This window comes from Crinia signifera, chromosome 9 (genome assembly GCF_055691185.1).
Source record: "Crinia signifera chromosome 9, ASM5569118v1, whole genome shotgun sequence".
NCBI lineage: Eukaryota > Metazoa > Chordata > Amphibia > Anura > Myobatrachidae > Crinia > Crinia signifera.
This window is the reverse complement of record NC_139225.1, coordinates 81,545,588-81,563,708: the sequence shown is the minus strand read 5'-3', so window position 1 is coordinate 81,563,708 and position 18,121 is coordinate 81,545,588. Positions and strand designations below refer to the sequence as shown.

The following is an 18,121-nucleotide window of genomic DNA, read 5'->3' as shown; positions in this document are numbered from 1 at the left end:
GGTCTGTCCACTATAGCGGCAAGAAGCTAGTAGAATATAACCAAGCGCAGGGCACTAGTATTGATCACAGCTGCCGTTTCTGAGGGATACTCGGCCCTCAGACTGACAAAAACCGTATACACAAAGGTAAACGGCGCTAATAGACAATACTATTAGTATCAGAAAGTATAAATTTATTTAAAATACAATTTTAGCTTTCTATGTGACTGACTAACATGCTTGCCATCTAAACTAACATCTATGTGCCTATGGTGAGACTTTGGGAGTAACTACCACTAAGTATATTACCTAAAAGTGAATAATACCTACCAAGCCTCGGGTCTATGATATATTGGCCCAACTGGGTACCTACAACAATAGGCCAAACAGCCATCGGACTCTAGTCATGCATGCTGCAGTTCAGGGATTTAGTTTTTAACATTTTTATGGTAAAAAATCAAGTGTGTACACCTTTAATTGTCCTACCGGCCAGTGGCATTGTAAACTGTAAATTTTGTGTTGTGTATTTTAAATAAATGTATACTTTCTGATATTAATAGTATTCACTATAGCGGCAACCTGGGCTGCAAAGGCCATTCTACCTTGGCTACAGGTCCAGGAGGAAGAGCTCCCCCCCTGATGCATCTGAGGATACCAGTTTATGTGTCTCTCACATTAGACAAGCCGCTACATATATTATGGAAGCCATGTCAGAGGCAGGAATGTTAGCTGCTAAGGCGTCTGCTAACTCTGTACAGATCATTTTGTTACGGCCCTGGAAAGCTGACCTTGAATCCAAGAAAATGCTTGAGCTATTGCCCTTTAAGGGAGACAATTTGTTAGGGGAAGAGTTTAATAAGATTGTTGCTTCCCTAGAAGCGGTGAAGAGTGCATGCCTCCCTACAGCTTTGCCACAGAGGCCAAAAGCTACCGCCTTTCGGTCCTTTCGTCTCCAAGGTAATATCAGAGGTCAATCCTTTCCCTGGGCTACTTTCATTGTCAAGGCAACTAAGACTAAGCCCAAACAGCCCTGAGCCACTAGACAACCTCCGGTCAATACAGATAAACTTGTGGCATGATGGGGTGGGCCTTCCACAGGGGGGACCCTCAAGTGGGAGGCAGGCTTCTACACTTTGCACAGAAGTGGCTCACCACATCCGCGGATGCCTGGGTGAGAGAAGTCATGTAAAAAGGATACCCCATTTCCTTCAAAAGAACCCCCCACAAAAAGCGGAACAATTGCTGAAGATTCTGACCTCACTTTTACAATTCCAGGTCATTATCCCAGTTCGTCAACACCAGCGGGGGCTCAGATTTTACTCTACCCTGTTCGTAGTCACAAAACCAAACGGGATATACAGGGCCATTTTAAATTTAAAGGCACTCAACAAAGTTGTAAAGGTCCCAAAGTTCCGCATGGAGACTGTGGACAATAATTCTGGCTTTGGAACCAGGGAACTACATGGTCTCCCTGGACATACGGGACGCTTATCTGCATGTCCCGTTCCTTCCAACACACCATTTCTCAGGTTTGCTATACAAGCCTGCCATTTTCAGTTCGAGTCCATTCCATTCAGCCTAGCCACTGCTCCTCGAGTTTTCATCAAAGTCATGGCAGAACACCTGCGTCACCAGGGGATTCCCATAGCTGGACGATCTACTCCTGGTAGCCAAATCACAGGAGGTACTGCTAATTTGCAAATAATGATCAATGTCCTCCAGCAGCTTGTTTGGCTCCTAAATTGGGAGAAATCGTCCTCACTCCATAGCAGCAGATGCTACACTTGGGAGCCCTTCTAGACACGCAGACTCTGAGACTGTCACTCCCAGCGGACAAGTGTCACTCTTTACAACAGAGGATTTGACTCTTTCTACAGAGTCCCAAAGTCTCACCCCTGCAAAAGTTTGGAAAGTTCTTCTGTACAGGACTACTGGATGATCGCTCTAATTGTCAAGGAGAATACAAAAGTAGTGGAATACAATAGGATATAATGATCAAGTATATGAGATAAAATGAATATAGAGTGCCTTGTCAAAACTGCTTACCATTATTGCCCCCCAATTCTCATCAATTCTATAGAAACCATATTACAGATACAAATGTTTTATCAAATTAGCAAATTAATTTTAGTAATATAAAACTGTTAGATCAATGAGGTTCACGTTTTGCCTTTCACCAAAACGAAACTTACTATATTTTAATGTGTTGATCCTTTGTTATATGATAATGACATTGGCCATATACTGTACAGTGCCTACATAACCAGGCAGCAATTCTCCTGTTACTGTATATAGGATCTGGCAAACACAGCCGCCTTGAGGGCAGTAGGGCTGCTTCCACAGAATTTTCAGGCTGGTTTTCCATGTAAATCCGCCCCTGCTATGTAGTGCGCTCTTTTGTTCCTTTGGTCTGGCCATAACTGCAGACCCCCTTATACAGATGTGACCATTTACAGCTTTGCCCGCTATTTATTTGGGCCTTATTCAGGAATCTGTGTGCACATACCAGTGCATGAGGCCATGAACTGCGATCGCATTGCGAAAAATGCGTCCACAGTCTGTTGAGTGACATCACATGCAGCCACTGCCTCCTAAAAATGGCCGGTCTGCATCTGGTTTCGCAGCCAGGAGGCAGCTGGCGATGTGCAAACACTTAACCACATAGTGAATCGCAAAATTTGCGGGTGCATCGCGGGGAGGTAGCCGGCGTGTGGTGCGTTCTTGCCCCCTGCAAAATTACAACTCGTCCTGAATTTGTCCCATTCTATGGTAGTGGTAGAGTGCATATGCACACTCCCACTACCCATACAGGACAGTATGGTGGAACAGACAGAGGCAGTGGGGGAGTAATGTTCCTGCGATGCATAACAATACAGGGGAGCCAGCTGAGGTGCATTAACGTACGTAGTGGGGAGCAGACCCTTATTCTGATCTAAGCGGTAACGGACGCTTGCGGCCGTTCCGCCGATGTTTTCGCTCTGCGCATGTGCAGAGGGCACTCTGCGCATGTGCAGGCGAAATCGCCGCACATTTTTTTTTACCGCCGCAAAGGGGGTGGATAGGGGCATGAGGGGCTACTTAGCCTCATTTCCCTATGCATACGCCCCGCGTTTCATGGGCGTTCCCATGCAAACGCGGGGCGTACGCATGGTAATGAGGCTGTGACGCATGTGTTGGGGGCGGGCATCTGACATCGCCGGATGTCAGCTGCCCGCCCCCATACATGCTTTCACACGGACAAGTGTCCGTGAGGTCTATGGGTGCGGGAGCTGGTGGAGCGTGCGGCCCTGCCTTCGATGGTCGGCGACCATCGAATGCAGGGGGCTGCTCCAAGATGGTGGAGGCGTATCCCCCGCCATTTTCATGCGGACCGCCACATGTCCGCGTACGGACGGCCTTGGCGATCCGTATGGAAGGCGGGGATTCGCCTGCACGGTCGGAGCCGCATATGCGGCTCCGGCCGCACCAAGCAGAATAAGGGCCAATGTGATGCTTGAGGATTCCAGGACCTGCGATCTACCTCTTGCAGCAACATTGTAAAAGGACTCATCTGTACCTCAAGTAATTAATAAGGGATAGTTTCTGTCTAATCTTTTAGTTTTTGGTCTGTTTCTTGGGTTTGTTTTTGAAGATTAGTGAATTTCAGCATTTATATTATGACTATGGTCCATAGTGACTTAGCAGTGTACTCCTTTATGTGTTGGGCTAAACATTTCTTTAATAAAAAGTGAACGTGTTTGGTGGTCACAGTGTTGTTGCACATCAGACTTTATTTTATGATACATAGCGATATCTTCACAATCTTATAGTACAATTAAGAGGCACCGATGTTGCATGATACAATGAGACTTCCCCAGTCATTGCTCAGTTTATATTACAGTGATAGAATCCCTGGATTTTCATGTAAACATTTCCTCCATGTAAGTTTACATTATTTTAATTAAAAAAAAAACTTTCGAGACCTTCCCATCCACACAACTCAAATGCACTGAAACCAAAGCTTGGATACTTATCCCGAAACTCTGCGGTGTCATTCGCTTTGCTGGTGCTTTTATTTAATTGGGAAAAGCGTGGAACAAAGACAGCTGGAGCTGGTGGGGTGTGCCAGATAGGTGGTTTCCACACGGTATCCATGAAAAGAAAGTTGTGAGTCACTACACATAGAGAAATAAACTACAACTGAACGACAAATGAAGCACACATGCTAGTGAGACATTGAGATGAGTGCACCATTGAATGAACCTTTCTGTCACTTCCATGTAAAGCTGAACGTGTACATTTACAGTTTTGGCAGAATTTAAAAAGTCAGGGTTGCATCCCAGGTGTTTCACACACACATATACTGTATACACATGTATAGTATGCAATAGCAGTCATTCAGCCCACATAGGTGCAGTAACCTAAATGCGTACTGACATAAAAGTTAATCGTTTTTTTTGGCAGGTATGTGTCCTAACTTTCGGAGGAGACGAGGTCTTGTGCCCGTGAAGGTCATGGCGTGTAAGGTGGCGGCTTTTCGTCTGGTGGGAAATACGGTGGAGAATAACGAGGGGGAGCATTGGATGGCCACATGAAACTAGGGCCGGACTGTGATGATGAATTAGGATCGTCTGACAAGCCAGAAGGAGTAGAAGCTGGAAAGATATTGGAATGCTGCAGAACAAGCAGACACATATATCAGTGGGTTGCTGCATTACCATGTTCTACTTCTATCAATACATGCATTTACAACTTATTTATTAACACATTTTATACATAGTCAAAGCTTATATTTATGATGGGTTTCAACCCATAAGTCTTGCTGCAGGATTTAGGTTTGTGAGATTTGCTGTGCTACTAAAGGATCATTTAAAATCAGATGTAAAATGAACAAACAGCAGAGTTCTCATAAAGGGCACTGCGTACAGTAAATAGAATAGGGTGCATCACTGTCACCTACCAGCTCTTCCTCTAGGAACTGCATTCATAAGGGCATTCTGCATAACACTATAGTCACATAGGGGTAGATTCAACTGAGTTTATAGTGAGTCAAGTTCTGGGTTTAACAGATGGAACTAATTTATTGGTACTTGTGAGTTATCTGGGCGCCCGATTTTTTGATTGTATGCCTTAAGTTAAGGCATACAATCAGATGCGATGCGATATCGCATCGCATCGCATCGCATGCGACCATCGGATGCGATGACCCGATTTTTCCATGGGAATCAATGTTAAAATTGACTGAGTCCATTTTAACATGGAATTCAATGGGAAAAAGGGGTCCTTTTCATACCCCTACTATCCAAGTGGGCATGGAGTTGGATATAAACCTGTGGCGAGCGTAGCGAGCCACCGAGCCCGAAGCGTGGCGAGCGAAGCGAGCCCCGCGAGGGGACGGTATTCTGTGGCCCCTCGCGGGGCTCGCTACGCTCGCCACGCTTCGGGCTCGGTGGCTCGCTACGCTCGCCACAGGTTTATATCCAACTCCATGCCCACTTGGATAGTAGGGGTATGAAAAGGACCCCTTTTTCCCATTGAATTCCATGTTAAAATGGACTCAGTCAATTTTAACATTGATTCCTATGGAAAAATCGGGTCATCGCATCGCATCGCATCCGATGGTCGCATGCGATGCGATGCGATGTGCCCGATCCGACCCGATTTAGAAATCGGGCGCCCAGATAACTCACAAGTACCAATTTATTTTTTTCTGATTGGCTGGCTGTTTATTACTCTCCTTTTTATCACTTTTGAAGTTTAGTACATCTGACCCTAAGTATGGAGATGTAACTTCTCATTGAATTGTTCAAGGAAAAGCAATTAGTCACAGATAAACTCGATTAATTTTCCCCTTATGGGGCCTACTTTCAGGGCATTGTCTAAGTCAGTGGCAGCCAACCCTAGCCCTCGAGAGCTACCAACAGTGCACATTTTCCAGACAACCTAGCTGCTGCACAGCTGCACTCATTAATCACTGAAACATTTTAAAAGATACACAGGTGGAGCTAATTAGCTCACCTGTGATTCTGTGAGGAGACATGCAAAACATGCACTGTTGGTAGCTCTAGAGGACTAGGGTTGGCTACCCAAGGTCTAAGTCATGGGTAGCCAACTCCAGTCCTCGAGAGCTACCAACAGTGCATGTTCTCCAGGTTTCCTCATAGAATCACAAATTAAGTAATTAGCTCCACCTGTGGATCTTTTAAAATGTGTCGGTGAGTACTGAGTGCACCTTTGTACAAGCTAGGTGCTCTGGAAAATGTGACCTGTTGGTAGCTCTTGAGGACTGGAGTTGGCTACCCCTGGTCGTAAGGTGCCCATACACGCTCCGATCCCGGCGTGCGTTCTGGGCTAAAATAGCATCCATCACATCGCATGCCTTGTGCATGCGATGCGATGTGATGAAAAGCAAGTACAAAAAGTATGTGCAGCACATACTATTTGTACTGTGCGATGAGGTGCCGCGGGTGCGCAGCACCTCATCGCACAGGAAAAAAAAACTGGAAATATCTAGTTAAATAACCGGTCAGGGCCAGTGTTCCCAAAAGAGAACACTGGCACTGACAGATCACTCGACACATCAATGAGCAGCGCTGAGTGATCTTGCTGAGAGATCTAGCATCGCTCAGCAAAATCTCCCTGAGTGTAGGCCCCATAAATGTACTGGTAATTACATATCTTTTTTGTGTATAGCACAAGGGTAGAAGTACAAGACAGTAAACTTGGGCACAACCTGTTAAGGATGATGTTTTGTCATGTTAGCCTTTCACGTAGATTTACTTGTCCTGTAGTTCTGTATTCATCTCTCATACAGTATATGAAGTACCAATATATAAATGTGTGATGTGCGTTTGCCCCCATACTGCTCATGTATGAGCCACGTAATACAATTCTTAGAATTCGGAAAAATTTTACTTTTCAAGAAAAGATAACATAAGCAGCATTCTCCATTATTAAATAGCCCTAATGCAGCAATCCTCTGAAAACTGTTTTCAGACTAGTGACAGAATTGTGCAAAAGGACGTCCACCTCTCTCTGCAGCCTCTCGCCTATCTGCCACTTGAAACTTCTGAGGCTCCCAGCGTCTTCACTGCCGCTGGTCGCCCGGAAGCTGCCCCTCTCTTCTCTGCTAGTCAGGGAGGGAGTGGCAAATGACCCCGGTTGTATGAGCCATCTAATGACAGATTGCATGTGCTTAAAACACATGCAATCTGCTCCCAATCCCAACTGACCAATCCTCCAGGGCCGGCATTGTATGATTGTGTGCAAATGATGTGGACACAATCTGCATACAATCCATTTTGCAATCCATTGAGATTGTGTGATTGGGTGCAATGTCTTTCATATGTATGGGGGCCTTTAGCTTCACAATCAAGGGTAGTAAAGTTCTGGTTCCAGTTGATAGATCTACAGTGTCTAGATAGATTGTCAATAGGTCAACACAAAAAGGTCGACATGCAAAAGGTTGACATATTGGAAAGGTTAATATGAAAAAGGTAGACCTATAAAAAGGTTGGAATGAGTTTTCGCAATTTTTTAAAGCTTTTTTGGACTCTTTCATACTACAATTGAGAATGCTGAAGTGTGTCGACTGAAGTGAGGCACCAGGCCAGAAGCATGGCTCCCCATGCTAGGGTACTCTTTACACTAATTGGGCATCCATCTTAAAAACTCATGTCTTCTTTTTTCATGTTGAGTGCTTGATCATGTCGGCCCATTGCATATTGACCTTTGGTGTCGACCTATTGACTGTCTATCTAGACCAGTGATGGCTAACCTTAACACTCCAGCTATTGTTGAACTACAAATCCCAGAATGCCCTGCTACAGTTTTACTATTTGGCCATGCTAAAACTGATGCAGGGTATGCTGGAATGTGTGTAGTTCAACAACAGCTGGAGTGTCAAGTTAGCCCTCACTGATCTAGACACTGTGAGGTAAATATACTAAAATGGGAGTTCTATTGAAGATGGGATTTTGCCCATAGCAACCAATCAGATTATGGCCCTTATTCACATCTGCCCCACCTGCAGTGCACATGGTTTTGCCCATTTTGAGAACAAATTTGTACTGCGATCAGATCTGAATGAGGGCCTATATCTCTTCTAGAAGTTGCCAAATAGATAAGAAGTAGAATCTGATTGGTTGCTATGGGCAACATACCAACTTCAATAGAACTCCCATTTTAGTAAGTTTACCCCTGTCTATCTAATAATCCACATCCAGTTCTATGTGCTTTTACATATGCACCATCTCTGCCTATTACGCCTCCTCAGATCCGATCAGCTGTTTTTTAGATGGTATTTGCATCCAATCTGCAGTTTAGGGCTCTAAATCTGGGTCCACACTAGATGATATTTTGAATGATTTTGATTGTGATAACGACATGTCAGAACATCAAACTCTTCATATCGTGTAATGTGTATGCTCCAATTCGCTCCCACGTATTGTTAGCAACATCCTCTGTCATCTGTACATGCAGAACAACTGAGGAAATTGCCAAAGCAAGGGCCACCTGCCCCCAATCTAATCATTGCTGGCATTGATAAGTGTGCATACATTGGCCAATGCCGGCTCCCCATTCAGTGATTAAAGCTCTGAGTAACCCAATTGTCAATTGGGAATAAACCCACTCTGCGAGCCCTGCAGCATGTACGCAGTGGGACTCAGACGTGTGATGTCAGACAATAATTGTTCAACTGTGTAAATATCTGCATTGCTTGATATTAGCCCCCTTATCAAGTAGTGGCATAGTGATTTCCTTGTGTCATGTTCCTGTTGTTGCATGGTGTAAAAATAGTTCTTCACAAAGTGGAACTTCTGTGCATGTGCAGTTGAAAAACATTGACCATTTGTGCAAATATCGCATTGTGTGCACCTCAGAATCAGTCCCTTTATAGGAATATAAAGATACTGTCAGAATAGTAAATGCCCACCTTAGAATCCACAAGTGTGTATAAGTGAACTGTTCCCTGCCTGTTGCCAAGTATGATTTAACAGCTTCAACATTGGAATGTTCCTGTGCTGGCTGTAGTGTAGAGTCACAATATACTATTTTTATATCAGATCTACATTGTCACATACCTGTAAGTCATAGGCAGTGTAAGGTGGCAAATGTGGGGTGCTGTGGTAGTAGGTATTGTAAGACGGCACTGGTGGTCTTGTGTTGTACTGTACTCTGGGGCGCGGGGTCTCCACAATACAACTAATGGCAGGAACGGTGGGATTCTGCAAATATATGCATATAATAACTTTATACACATCAAGAAAACATAAAAACTGGTGTCTCATCTAAGTTGTCTGAATTTCTGAAGGTCAAACAAAATGGCTGTGTCAGGCTTCCCTCACCAAGTCACATATTGCATCTGAAAACTAAGTGCAGACAACTATCCAAGTTATTAATAACATTTCTAATATTCATGTAATACCATAGCTCACTGCATTCCCATTTATAGAGGAGTAATGGTCTGTATGGATTTCTTTCAAAGATCCATATGAAAATAACTCATCTCTTCTCTGGAGAAGACGCATATGAAAATATCAATATCAGCAAAATAACTTTTCAAATAGAGTGCCAGATGTATCAAGCTGCGAAAAGTGATAAAATGAAGAGCGATAAACAGCCAGCCAATCAGCTCCTTCCTGTCACATTACAGGCCGAGTTTGAAAAATGACAGGTAGGAGCTGATTGGCTGGTTGTTTATCACTCTCCACTTTACCACTTTTTGAAGCTTGATATATGTAGCACAAAGGGCCTTATTCTAGTTCATTCTTTCTGACAAAGGCCCTTATTCAGATCTAATTGCAGTACAAATTTGTTCTCAAAATGGGCAAAACCATGTGCACTGCAGGTGAGACAGATGTAACATGTGCAGAGAGAGTTAGATTTGTGTGAGTTACTTTGTTTCTGTGCAGGGTAAATACTGGCTGCATTAATTTTACACTGCAATTTAGATTTCAGTTTCAAAACACCCCACCCAAATGTAACTCTCTCTGCACATGTAACATCTGCCCCACCTGCAGTGCACATGGTTTTGCCCATTTTGAGAACAAATTTGTACTGCAATCAGATCTGAATAAAGGCCAAAATCCTTCTTAGATGGACAAAACCATGTGCACTGCAGGTGGGGCAGTTGTAAAATGTGCAGAGAGAATTAGATTTGGGTGAGTTATTTTGTTTCTGTGCAGGGTCAATACTGGCTGCTTTATTTTTACACTGCAATATAGATCTCACTTTGAAGTAAAACCCCACCCAAATCTAATTCTCTCTGCACAAGTAACATCTGCCCCACCTGCAGTGCACATGGTTTTGTCCATCTAAGAAGGATTTTGTCAGAAAGAGTGAACTAGAATAATCCCCAAAGTGCGGTGATCAGCAGTAGCTATTTGCATGCATTATTGTAATAAATTGCATAAAAACAAATATAAAGGTTTCTTCTCACCATATCTTTGAATCCTCCGAGTATTGCGGCTGTTATAATACCCAAGAAAAGACCAGCTATGTTCAGGATAGTTACCGACCAAAGCAGGTGGTATAGATGTATAACATCTTGGCAGCTTTTTACATCAATGTATTCATAGTATAGACCTGAAATTCCCGCCCTGCAAATATGATGTATTTTGGTTATGGATATAGAATGGCTCAGATCCAGTCTACTCACCTTCCAGGGCATTAAGGCCTTATTATTTTAGAACCCATCTCATATATAACACTCAATAAACACAAAAAGAAATACACACAGAACACATGCAGCACAGATCCACAAGGATCTATGGCTATCAATAGCATACCAATTGTGGACATACAGACAAGGAGCGGGATGTACTAAAGGGAAAATGCGGTAAAACCCACGTTTTACCGCATTTTTCTATGTATCATCACCGGTTCTATAGGGTGGCGATACCCTATAGAAGCCTATGGGCTTCTTTCACCGTACGCCGTCCGCGTGCCGCCCCCCCCTCCTGTCCTCCTTTAACCTCCTCCTCCCCCTGGTGTCACAGCCGGGAGGACATCCGGCTTCAGGGGGGAGGAGGAGACGCAGGGGGACGCTGGCAGCCGCCGGGAGGTGACGGAGACCCCCGCCGCCCACATCACAGGTATCGCGGGGGTCTCCGTTACCGCAGCCCGATGCTGGCCGCATATGTTAGTACATATGCGGTAGCATCGCGGCGGCTGCCGTGCGAAGGGCGGCGATGTATGTTGATACATCCCGCCCAAGCAGTGCTATTTTTCAGCAGGAACTTAGGGGTAGATTTATTATAGCGGCGCTAAGAGCGCCACTATAACACTCCCTGCTTCGCCTCATTAGCGAGACGAAGCAGAAGGGGACACCGACAAGATCTAGCAAATAATCCCCCCCAATGCTAGAGGATTCTCACGTGACCTGGTGTGCCAAGAGGGGCTTGTTTGGCGTGACAGCAGCAAAGATGTATGAGGACATATCTGTATTTCACAGTGGCAAAAAGTCCTAAAAATTCTTATGAATGCATTTTCCTTACTGTAAGCAGTCAGTGCGTACCGAGGGCCTGCTTCAGATCTGTACACAAACCTGATGGTTTAGGCATAAATCTGATGTTTGAGGTACTGTGCATTTGCAGAACAGTCCTGAGTGATTGCTCACAGCTGATTGACAATCTGCAACCTTTTGTGGGGATGGAGTTGGGACAGCACCCTGGATTATTCTGCAAAACAAGGGCAGAACTTGCCTATTTAACACAGCCATTACAGACAGCATTGAAGGCAGTCGGCCCTTTTTTTGTCGGAAACAGCCGCAGACTAACAAATTTGCAGCCATTTTTCAACAAGTCGTAATTCAATGTTCCCAACACTCGAAACATTGAATTACGACTGTCGAGTTAATGCTGGATCAGACAAACGTGGCCTGGGATTCCGACTGTTTCGGATTTAATACCCCCCTCTGTGTACCGCTCTCTCTTTTTCTTACTCCTCCTTCCTGATCTCTCTCTTCCCTAATTCCTAACTCCATTCTCTCTCTCAAATCCCCCACCATAATGTGAACTAGAGGACCCCCCACAAGTTAATTGCCCTGAGGCTAACAAAGTCTAATTTAGACACATCAAGTTCTATTCCTCTCTGCACACAGCTTATTATTATGCTACACACACACACACACACACACACACATTCCCCTTGTTTAACAGGCCAGATAAACTCATAGGTTTTTTAAAGGGGCAATCATTTACAAGGCAAAAACATGCCTTGTAAATGATTTCCCCTTTGAAAAATCTCTGAGATCGTCTGGGATCCCACACAGCCCCCGAACTCGGAGGCTATTACATTTGGCCACACATATATATAATTTGGTACTTGTTTCCTAGCATGGCACCCCCGATTTTGATTGTATTACATCTTATACAATCGCATCGCATGCAATATAGCGGCATGCCATGCATGCGATGCGATCCGATATTTAATTGTACAAGCACCCTGATGGGTGTTTTTAATGTTAAATGCACCCCCATTGGCAACGCCACCCCCACTATCAATGGCAATCCGAAGCGGGGCGAGCGGCGGCGGTGCGTGTCCTCCGACCTTTTCATTCCCCCACTATCCACGTCGGCGTGGAGTTGATTTTAGATAGGGGGGCGGCGAGGGGCGGCGGTACGCATCCTCCGACCTTTTCATACCCCCACTATCCACGTCGGCTTAGAGTTGATTTTAGACAGTGTGGCGAGCCACCGAGCCCGAAGTGTGGCGAGCGGACACGGATTACTTTACATGTATTGTGCGTCCCCTCGTGGGGGTCGCCACGCTTCGGGCTCGTATTCCGCATCCCCTCACGGGGCTCGCTGCGCTTGCCACACTTCGGGCTCGGTGGCTCGTTTCGCTCGCCACACTATCTAAAATCCATGCCGACGTGGATAGTGGGGGTATGAAAAGGTTGGAGAACGCGTACCGCCGCCCCTCGCCACGCTTCGGTTTGGCGTTGATCCTGGGGGTGGCATTGACTATGGGGGGCCATTTAACATTGTAAGGACCCATCAGGCAATGTCCGGGAGCGGCGGTGCAGCTGTCTGGCCTGCGCAGCGTGACTATGACATTGTGTCACGCTATGCAGAGCCGCGCCGGTAGAAGCCGGGCAACATCTGAGTAGGAGCTCAGATGCTGCTCGACATTGCATGCGCCGTCTAATCCAGAAATCCCTGGATTGGAAACTCCAATCCCGGGATTGAAATCCCGGCGATTTTGGTGCCAAATCCCGGGATCCCGCCGATCCCGGGATTTCCCACCCTACTCTTATCTCTCTCCTCCCACCATTTTCTCTCCTTATCTCTCTCCTCCCACCATTTTCTGATGCAACTTGGTAATGTATATCCGCCTTAACCAATATATTGCTCCTGGCCAATATATTAATCCGCCTGGAGCTTGATTGACAGCTTTAAAGTGGGAAATGCCTGTTAGTTGTAATATAGACGAGGTAGTGGTGTCCGGGCAGCTGCCAGTGAGAGTTGTGGGGGAAGCAGAGGGTTGTGCCTCCCTCTCTACTGCACAGTTCTTAGACACATGACTAACAGCTCTATATAATAGATATGTGGCGGGATGCAGAAACATCCATGGCCCCTCTACGCCACACATCGCCAAGTACCGCAAATATATGCACTAACATATGCGATAATTATTGCAAAGGACAGCTCTTGCATTATGAGCTGCCCTTTGAGATGTGCCCGGGGACGTGTGAGTGGTCCCCGGTGGCTCTCCCTGGTGGCTCCTCCTCCCTGCACCCGGAAGAAGTAAGACAGAGGAGAGGGGGGGGGGGGTTGACACAGATCAGCGGGGGTTGCTGGGGCGGTGGGGGATGTGAAGGGAAGCCCATGGGCTTCTATGGGGTTACGCCATCTAGAGCTAGTGTAACCTCCCCGCAGCAAAGCGGGGAGGTTACACCAGCTGTAAATGCTGTAAAAACCTCGAAAGTTGGGTTTTTACCCCATTTTCTGTTTAGTGCATCTCGTCCATGATATTTTTTTGTTACTGTGGGAATGTGTATAATTTAAAAACGCCAAAAGCCCTGTAGCTATTTCTCACCTCCCACAGTTATACAGCTCGCAACAGTAACATGTGTGGCTTTTAATCTTCAAAAAGCAAGAGCCCCGAGTTGGAATCTGACATGTCACCTGAACGGGAGTCAAATAAACAGGAAAAGTTTTTAATTCAACAACTCTTAATTGTCAACATACAAAAACATAGCAAATGAAATGAAATCTCACCTCAGTAGTGTGGTCCCTGTCTTCGGAGATATAGTATCGACATTTGCCTGCATAGATAGGCCTGAGATCCTTTCAAATAAAATAAATGATATTATATGGTGTGTGCATCATGTCATTTCAATAGAATATTCCATAAAGATAAGATAAAAACATATGCAGCTGTGATACTAGGGACAAAAGCTAAAGTATCATTATCAATTGGTCATCGTCATCATCATCGATGTGGCTACTAATCTCCCACTGGCTTTAATTACACTTACTAATGAATGAGGGCGGGATGCACTAACATCTGAGGCCCCACTTCGCCGGCTACTGCATTGATAATTATCGCATATACACTAACATATGCAATAATTATTGCAAAGGACAGTTCTTGAGTAAAAAACTGCCCTTTTTGATGGGCCCAGTGATGTGCAGCGGGTCCCGGCACCTCCCCAGTGGCTCCCCCTCCCTCCCTTACCCGGCCGGCTGATGATCCTGCTGCTGCTGCAGGCTCCGCCTCCTCCTCCTTGCACCCGGAACGGGATGTAGGGGCTAGGGAGGAGGAGCTCACTGGTCCAGGCAGGAGGGGGGAGGGCAGCGTGCATCGGTGTGGGGCGGCGGGGGTTGCGAAAGGAAGCCCATAGGCTTCTATGGGGTATCGCCAGCGTTTGCTGGTGATACCCCCCGCAGCGAAAACCTAGCGTGCAGGTTATCATGCACGTCAAAATGCGGGAAAAAAACAATAACGGGGTTTTTACCGCATTTTTCACTTAGAATAGGGGTGCTCAAACTATTTTGCTCTGGGACCCCGTCAGACAATAAAAATGATTACATGACCCCACATTATGACCCCAAGTTACTACTGAATGTCTGCCACATGTGTGGTCAGTGAAGTGAAGTGACCGCTTTTGTGACTGGGAGGCAGTGGGTAATGGGGTGAATGGAAAAGGGTGTCAGTGAGATGGAAGAGGGAAACAGTGGGTGTTTACTTAATGAGTTATACCCTGTCCCCATCCACAGACACATTAGCCTGATGATCAACACCATAGAGTTGCGACCCCATGCTGAGGTGGTCAGGACCCACTTTGGGGTCAGGACCCACAGCTTGAGAACCGCTGACTAATGCTGGGTAAACACCAAAACGATTTTGGCACAATCCCATCAATCTGGATCCAATTTAGACTGATTGGATGCAGATTGGATGCAGATTTGGTCAAAATCGTTTGGTTGGATCTGAATTGGATCCGAATCCGATCCTACCTGCTGCAGGTAGGATCTGTAAAAGATCCATTCATCTGAATACAGAGGGGATCAGATCGTATGCAAATCGTACAATCCAATTTGCATACGATTTGCATCCAATCCAAATAGTTTTGGTGTGTACCCAGCATTAGAGCATCCAGCCCTGTGTCTCTTGGATCCCTCTTGATTATTATCCAGTACTCAGGGTAAGGTTTTCTTCTGCTGGGATGGGTGTAATTTACCCTTTTAACTCCCTAGATGAAAGAATCCAACCTTCTACCACCCAGTTCAGGGGCTGGTTATTGTCAATTATTGAAGTTGGGGCCCTACTGATCTCCCCCTAATAGTAGGCATCTGCCTATACAGGGTAACATAAAGAGTTGGTTGAAGGACTTGTACAGTTGTCCTGCAAGTATAAATATTTATAATATCTATTTGATGTAGGGGAGTATTGTAATTTTGCAAGGGACACCTCTTTCGATATAAAATACAAAAACATATAAAAACTGCGCTGGGAACCACATATAAAATAAAATGAATTTATTATTATATATAAATCCCTGGGGAGTAAAATTGAATTAAAAAACACATAAATAAAAAACATATATAGCCCTTAGTTGTTAGTATTATAAGAAGCCTTGTTGGGTTTAAATGCCCGAGTGAGGTTTAATATATTATATCCGTTTATCACTGTCCAATTATTTGTTATTGGTAGACAGGCATTGTTAGTAACTGTCAATGTGTTAAAGTAGAAAAAATTATAAAAAAAAGTCTCTCAAATAGACAAATAGGATACCTCTCATTGTCCTGTTTGAGGTGCCGTTTAAGGTGGTGCAGCTATAGTAGGAGACTAGGAGGAGGTAGTTTGTTTGTACGGATGAGAGCCCTTTTTGTATTCCAGGAGAAATAATGATCACCATTATTTTTCATGGGTACGCCCATTAAACACTGGGAATTCCCCTGCTCCGGCCCAGTGTCTGCCCCCTTTGGAGCCAACGGCCCGGCAAGTGTGAAACTCACCGAAGCCGTTCGCTTCTGGGGTCTGCACATGCACAAATAGTGCATGTGCAGACCCCCCAACCTCGGAACAGGATCGAATTCGTCACCTTCCGAATGGGTCTAAATAGGCCCAAAGCATCAATCTTGACACACTGATATGTTTGAGTAAAGCTGCTGAATTACTTACTAGATGTCTGGCAGCAAAAACACCATCCACTATTGCACAACAAAAAGCTGCAATCACTCCAAAGCTGATAAAAACTATAGATGCTACAAGCTGTGAATAGAATAAAAAGTAGATATTAATTTCTAATTATAACCGGAATATAAAATTATGCATTGACAGCAGACTAAGGCCCTTATTCTGGTCGGTGCGGTATATCCGCGTGCGTTCCGCCCGCCGATGTTTTGTGTCTGCGCATGTGCAGAGGCGTCTCTGCGCATGTGCGAGCGGGGCGTACGGCCAAATCCCGCATGATATGTGAACACTCCGAACAGGGGGTGGAGAGGGGCGTGAAGGGCTATTTGGGCTCATTACCATATGCATACGCCCCGCGTTTCATGGGCGTTCCCATGAAAACGCTGGGCGTACGTATGGTAATGCGGCCGTGACGCACGTGTAGGGGGCGGACATATGACATCGCCGGATGTCAGCTGCCCGCCCAGATCCCTGCTTTTGCACGGAAAAATGTCCGTGTGGTCTGAGGTTGCGGGAGCTGGTGGAACACTCGGTCCTGCATTCGATGGTCTGCGACCATCGAATGATGGGGGAGGTTCCCTTAGATGGAGGAGGCGTATTCCGTGAAAAATACACGTGCGGTCCGTTCGGCCAGCTTCTTACCGCGTACGGACGGAGTTTGCGATCCGTATGGAAGGCGGGGTTTCACACGCACGGTCCTGGCCGCATGATCGGATCCGGCCGCACCGATCAGAATAAGGGCCTAAATGACAATAGCTATATAACAAGTAGACCAGAGTGCTTGGTAAGCCAGTATGCATTTGCCAGTTTTCCCATTCAGAACACTGAGATATACAGTATATAATAAATTAAACAGTACTTAAAACATACGGGGCAGATGTACAAAGCCTTGGAGAGTGATACATTGGAGAGATACAAAGTACCAACCAATCAGCTCCTGACTGCCATGTTCCAGGCTGGGTGAATCCTGCACTTCCAGCTTTCAGCCCCAGGTGTTCCTCTGTGCATGTTCTGAGAAGGATTATTTAGATCAGGGGTGGGGAACCTCAGGCCTGGGGGCCCGCCCACCCGCCCAGCGACTTTGCCTGGAGTCAAGCACAGGGAATTCTCGCAAGAGGTCGGTAGTTATTGCGAGATTCCTCTTAATCAGCCAGAGACTGTCATTCCCATTCAACTGCAGCCGCCGGAGCGTGGGAACGGCTGCAGCAGGGGAATTTGTAAGAGAAATTTTTACATATGGCCCCCAAAGCATTTTTTCCCCATACAAACGGCCCTTGGCACAAAAAAGGTTCCCCACCCCTGATTTAGATCCCCCTGCAGCATGGACATGGTAAGCAGCTCATAGGCTTCTACAAGGTAATGCCAACAAAAGCTGGCATTACAGTCAGCACTGAAGCCCCGGCGTCCCGGGCTTAGTACATATGGTAAATGTGGCCTTTCGCTGCATTTTCCCTTTAGCTCATCCCATCCTTTAGCTGTCTCCACTTTATCACTCTCTAAGGCTTAGTACATCTCA

The 18,121-nt window shown here is 45.6% G+C and overlaps 1 protein-coding gene across 2 annotated transcripts in view; it reads right to left on the bottom strand.

Annotated features, from left to right (window-relative positions):
• Positions 1–3,729: 3,729 nt before the first annotated feature.
• TMEM255A (transmembrane protein 255A) overlaps positions 3,730–18,121 on the bottom strand; it is a 54,558-nt gene continuing 40,166 nt past the window's right edge. The window contains exons 4-9 of one of the 2 annotated variants that reach the window (XM_083159311.1): positions 16,594–16,683; positions 14,184–14,252; positions 14,002–14,090; positions 10,400–10,559; positions 9,042–9,185; positions 3,730–4,632 (exon numbers count right to left, since the gene is read on the bottom strand). In XM_083159311.1, coding sequence (XP_083015437.1) covers positions 4,471–4,632; positions 9,042–9,185; positions 10,400–10,559; positions 14,002–14,090; positions 14,184–14,252; positions 16,594–16,683 — 714 coding nt within the window. In that variant the 3' untranslated portion in view covers positions 3,730–4,470. The remainder of the gene's footprint in view (positions 4,633–9,041; positions 9,186–10,399; positions 10,560–14,001; positions 14,091–14,183; positions 14,253–16,593; positions 16,684–18,121) is intronic. The other variant, XM_083159312.1, reaches the window with a different exon arrangement.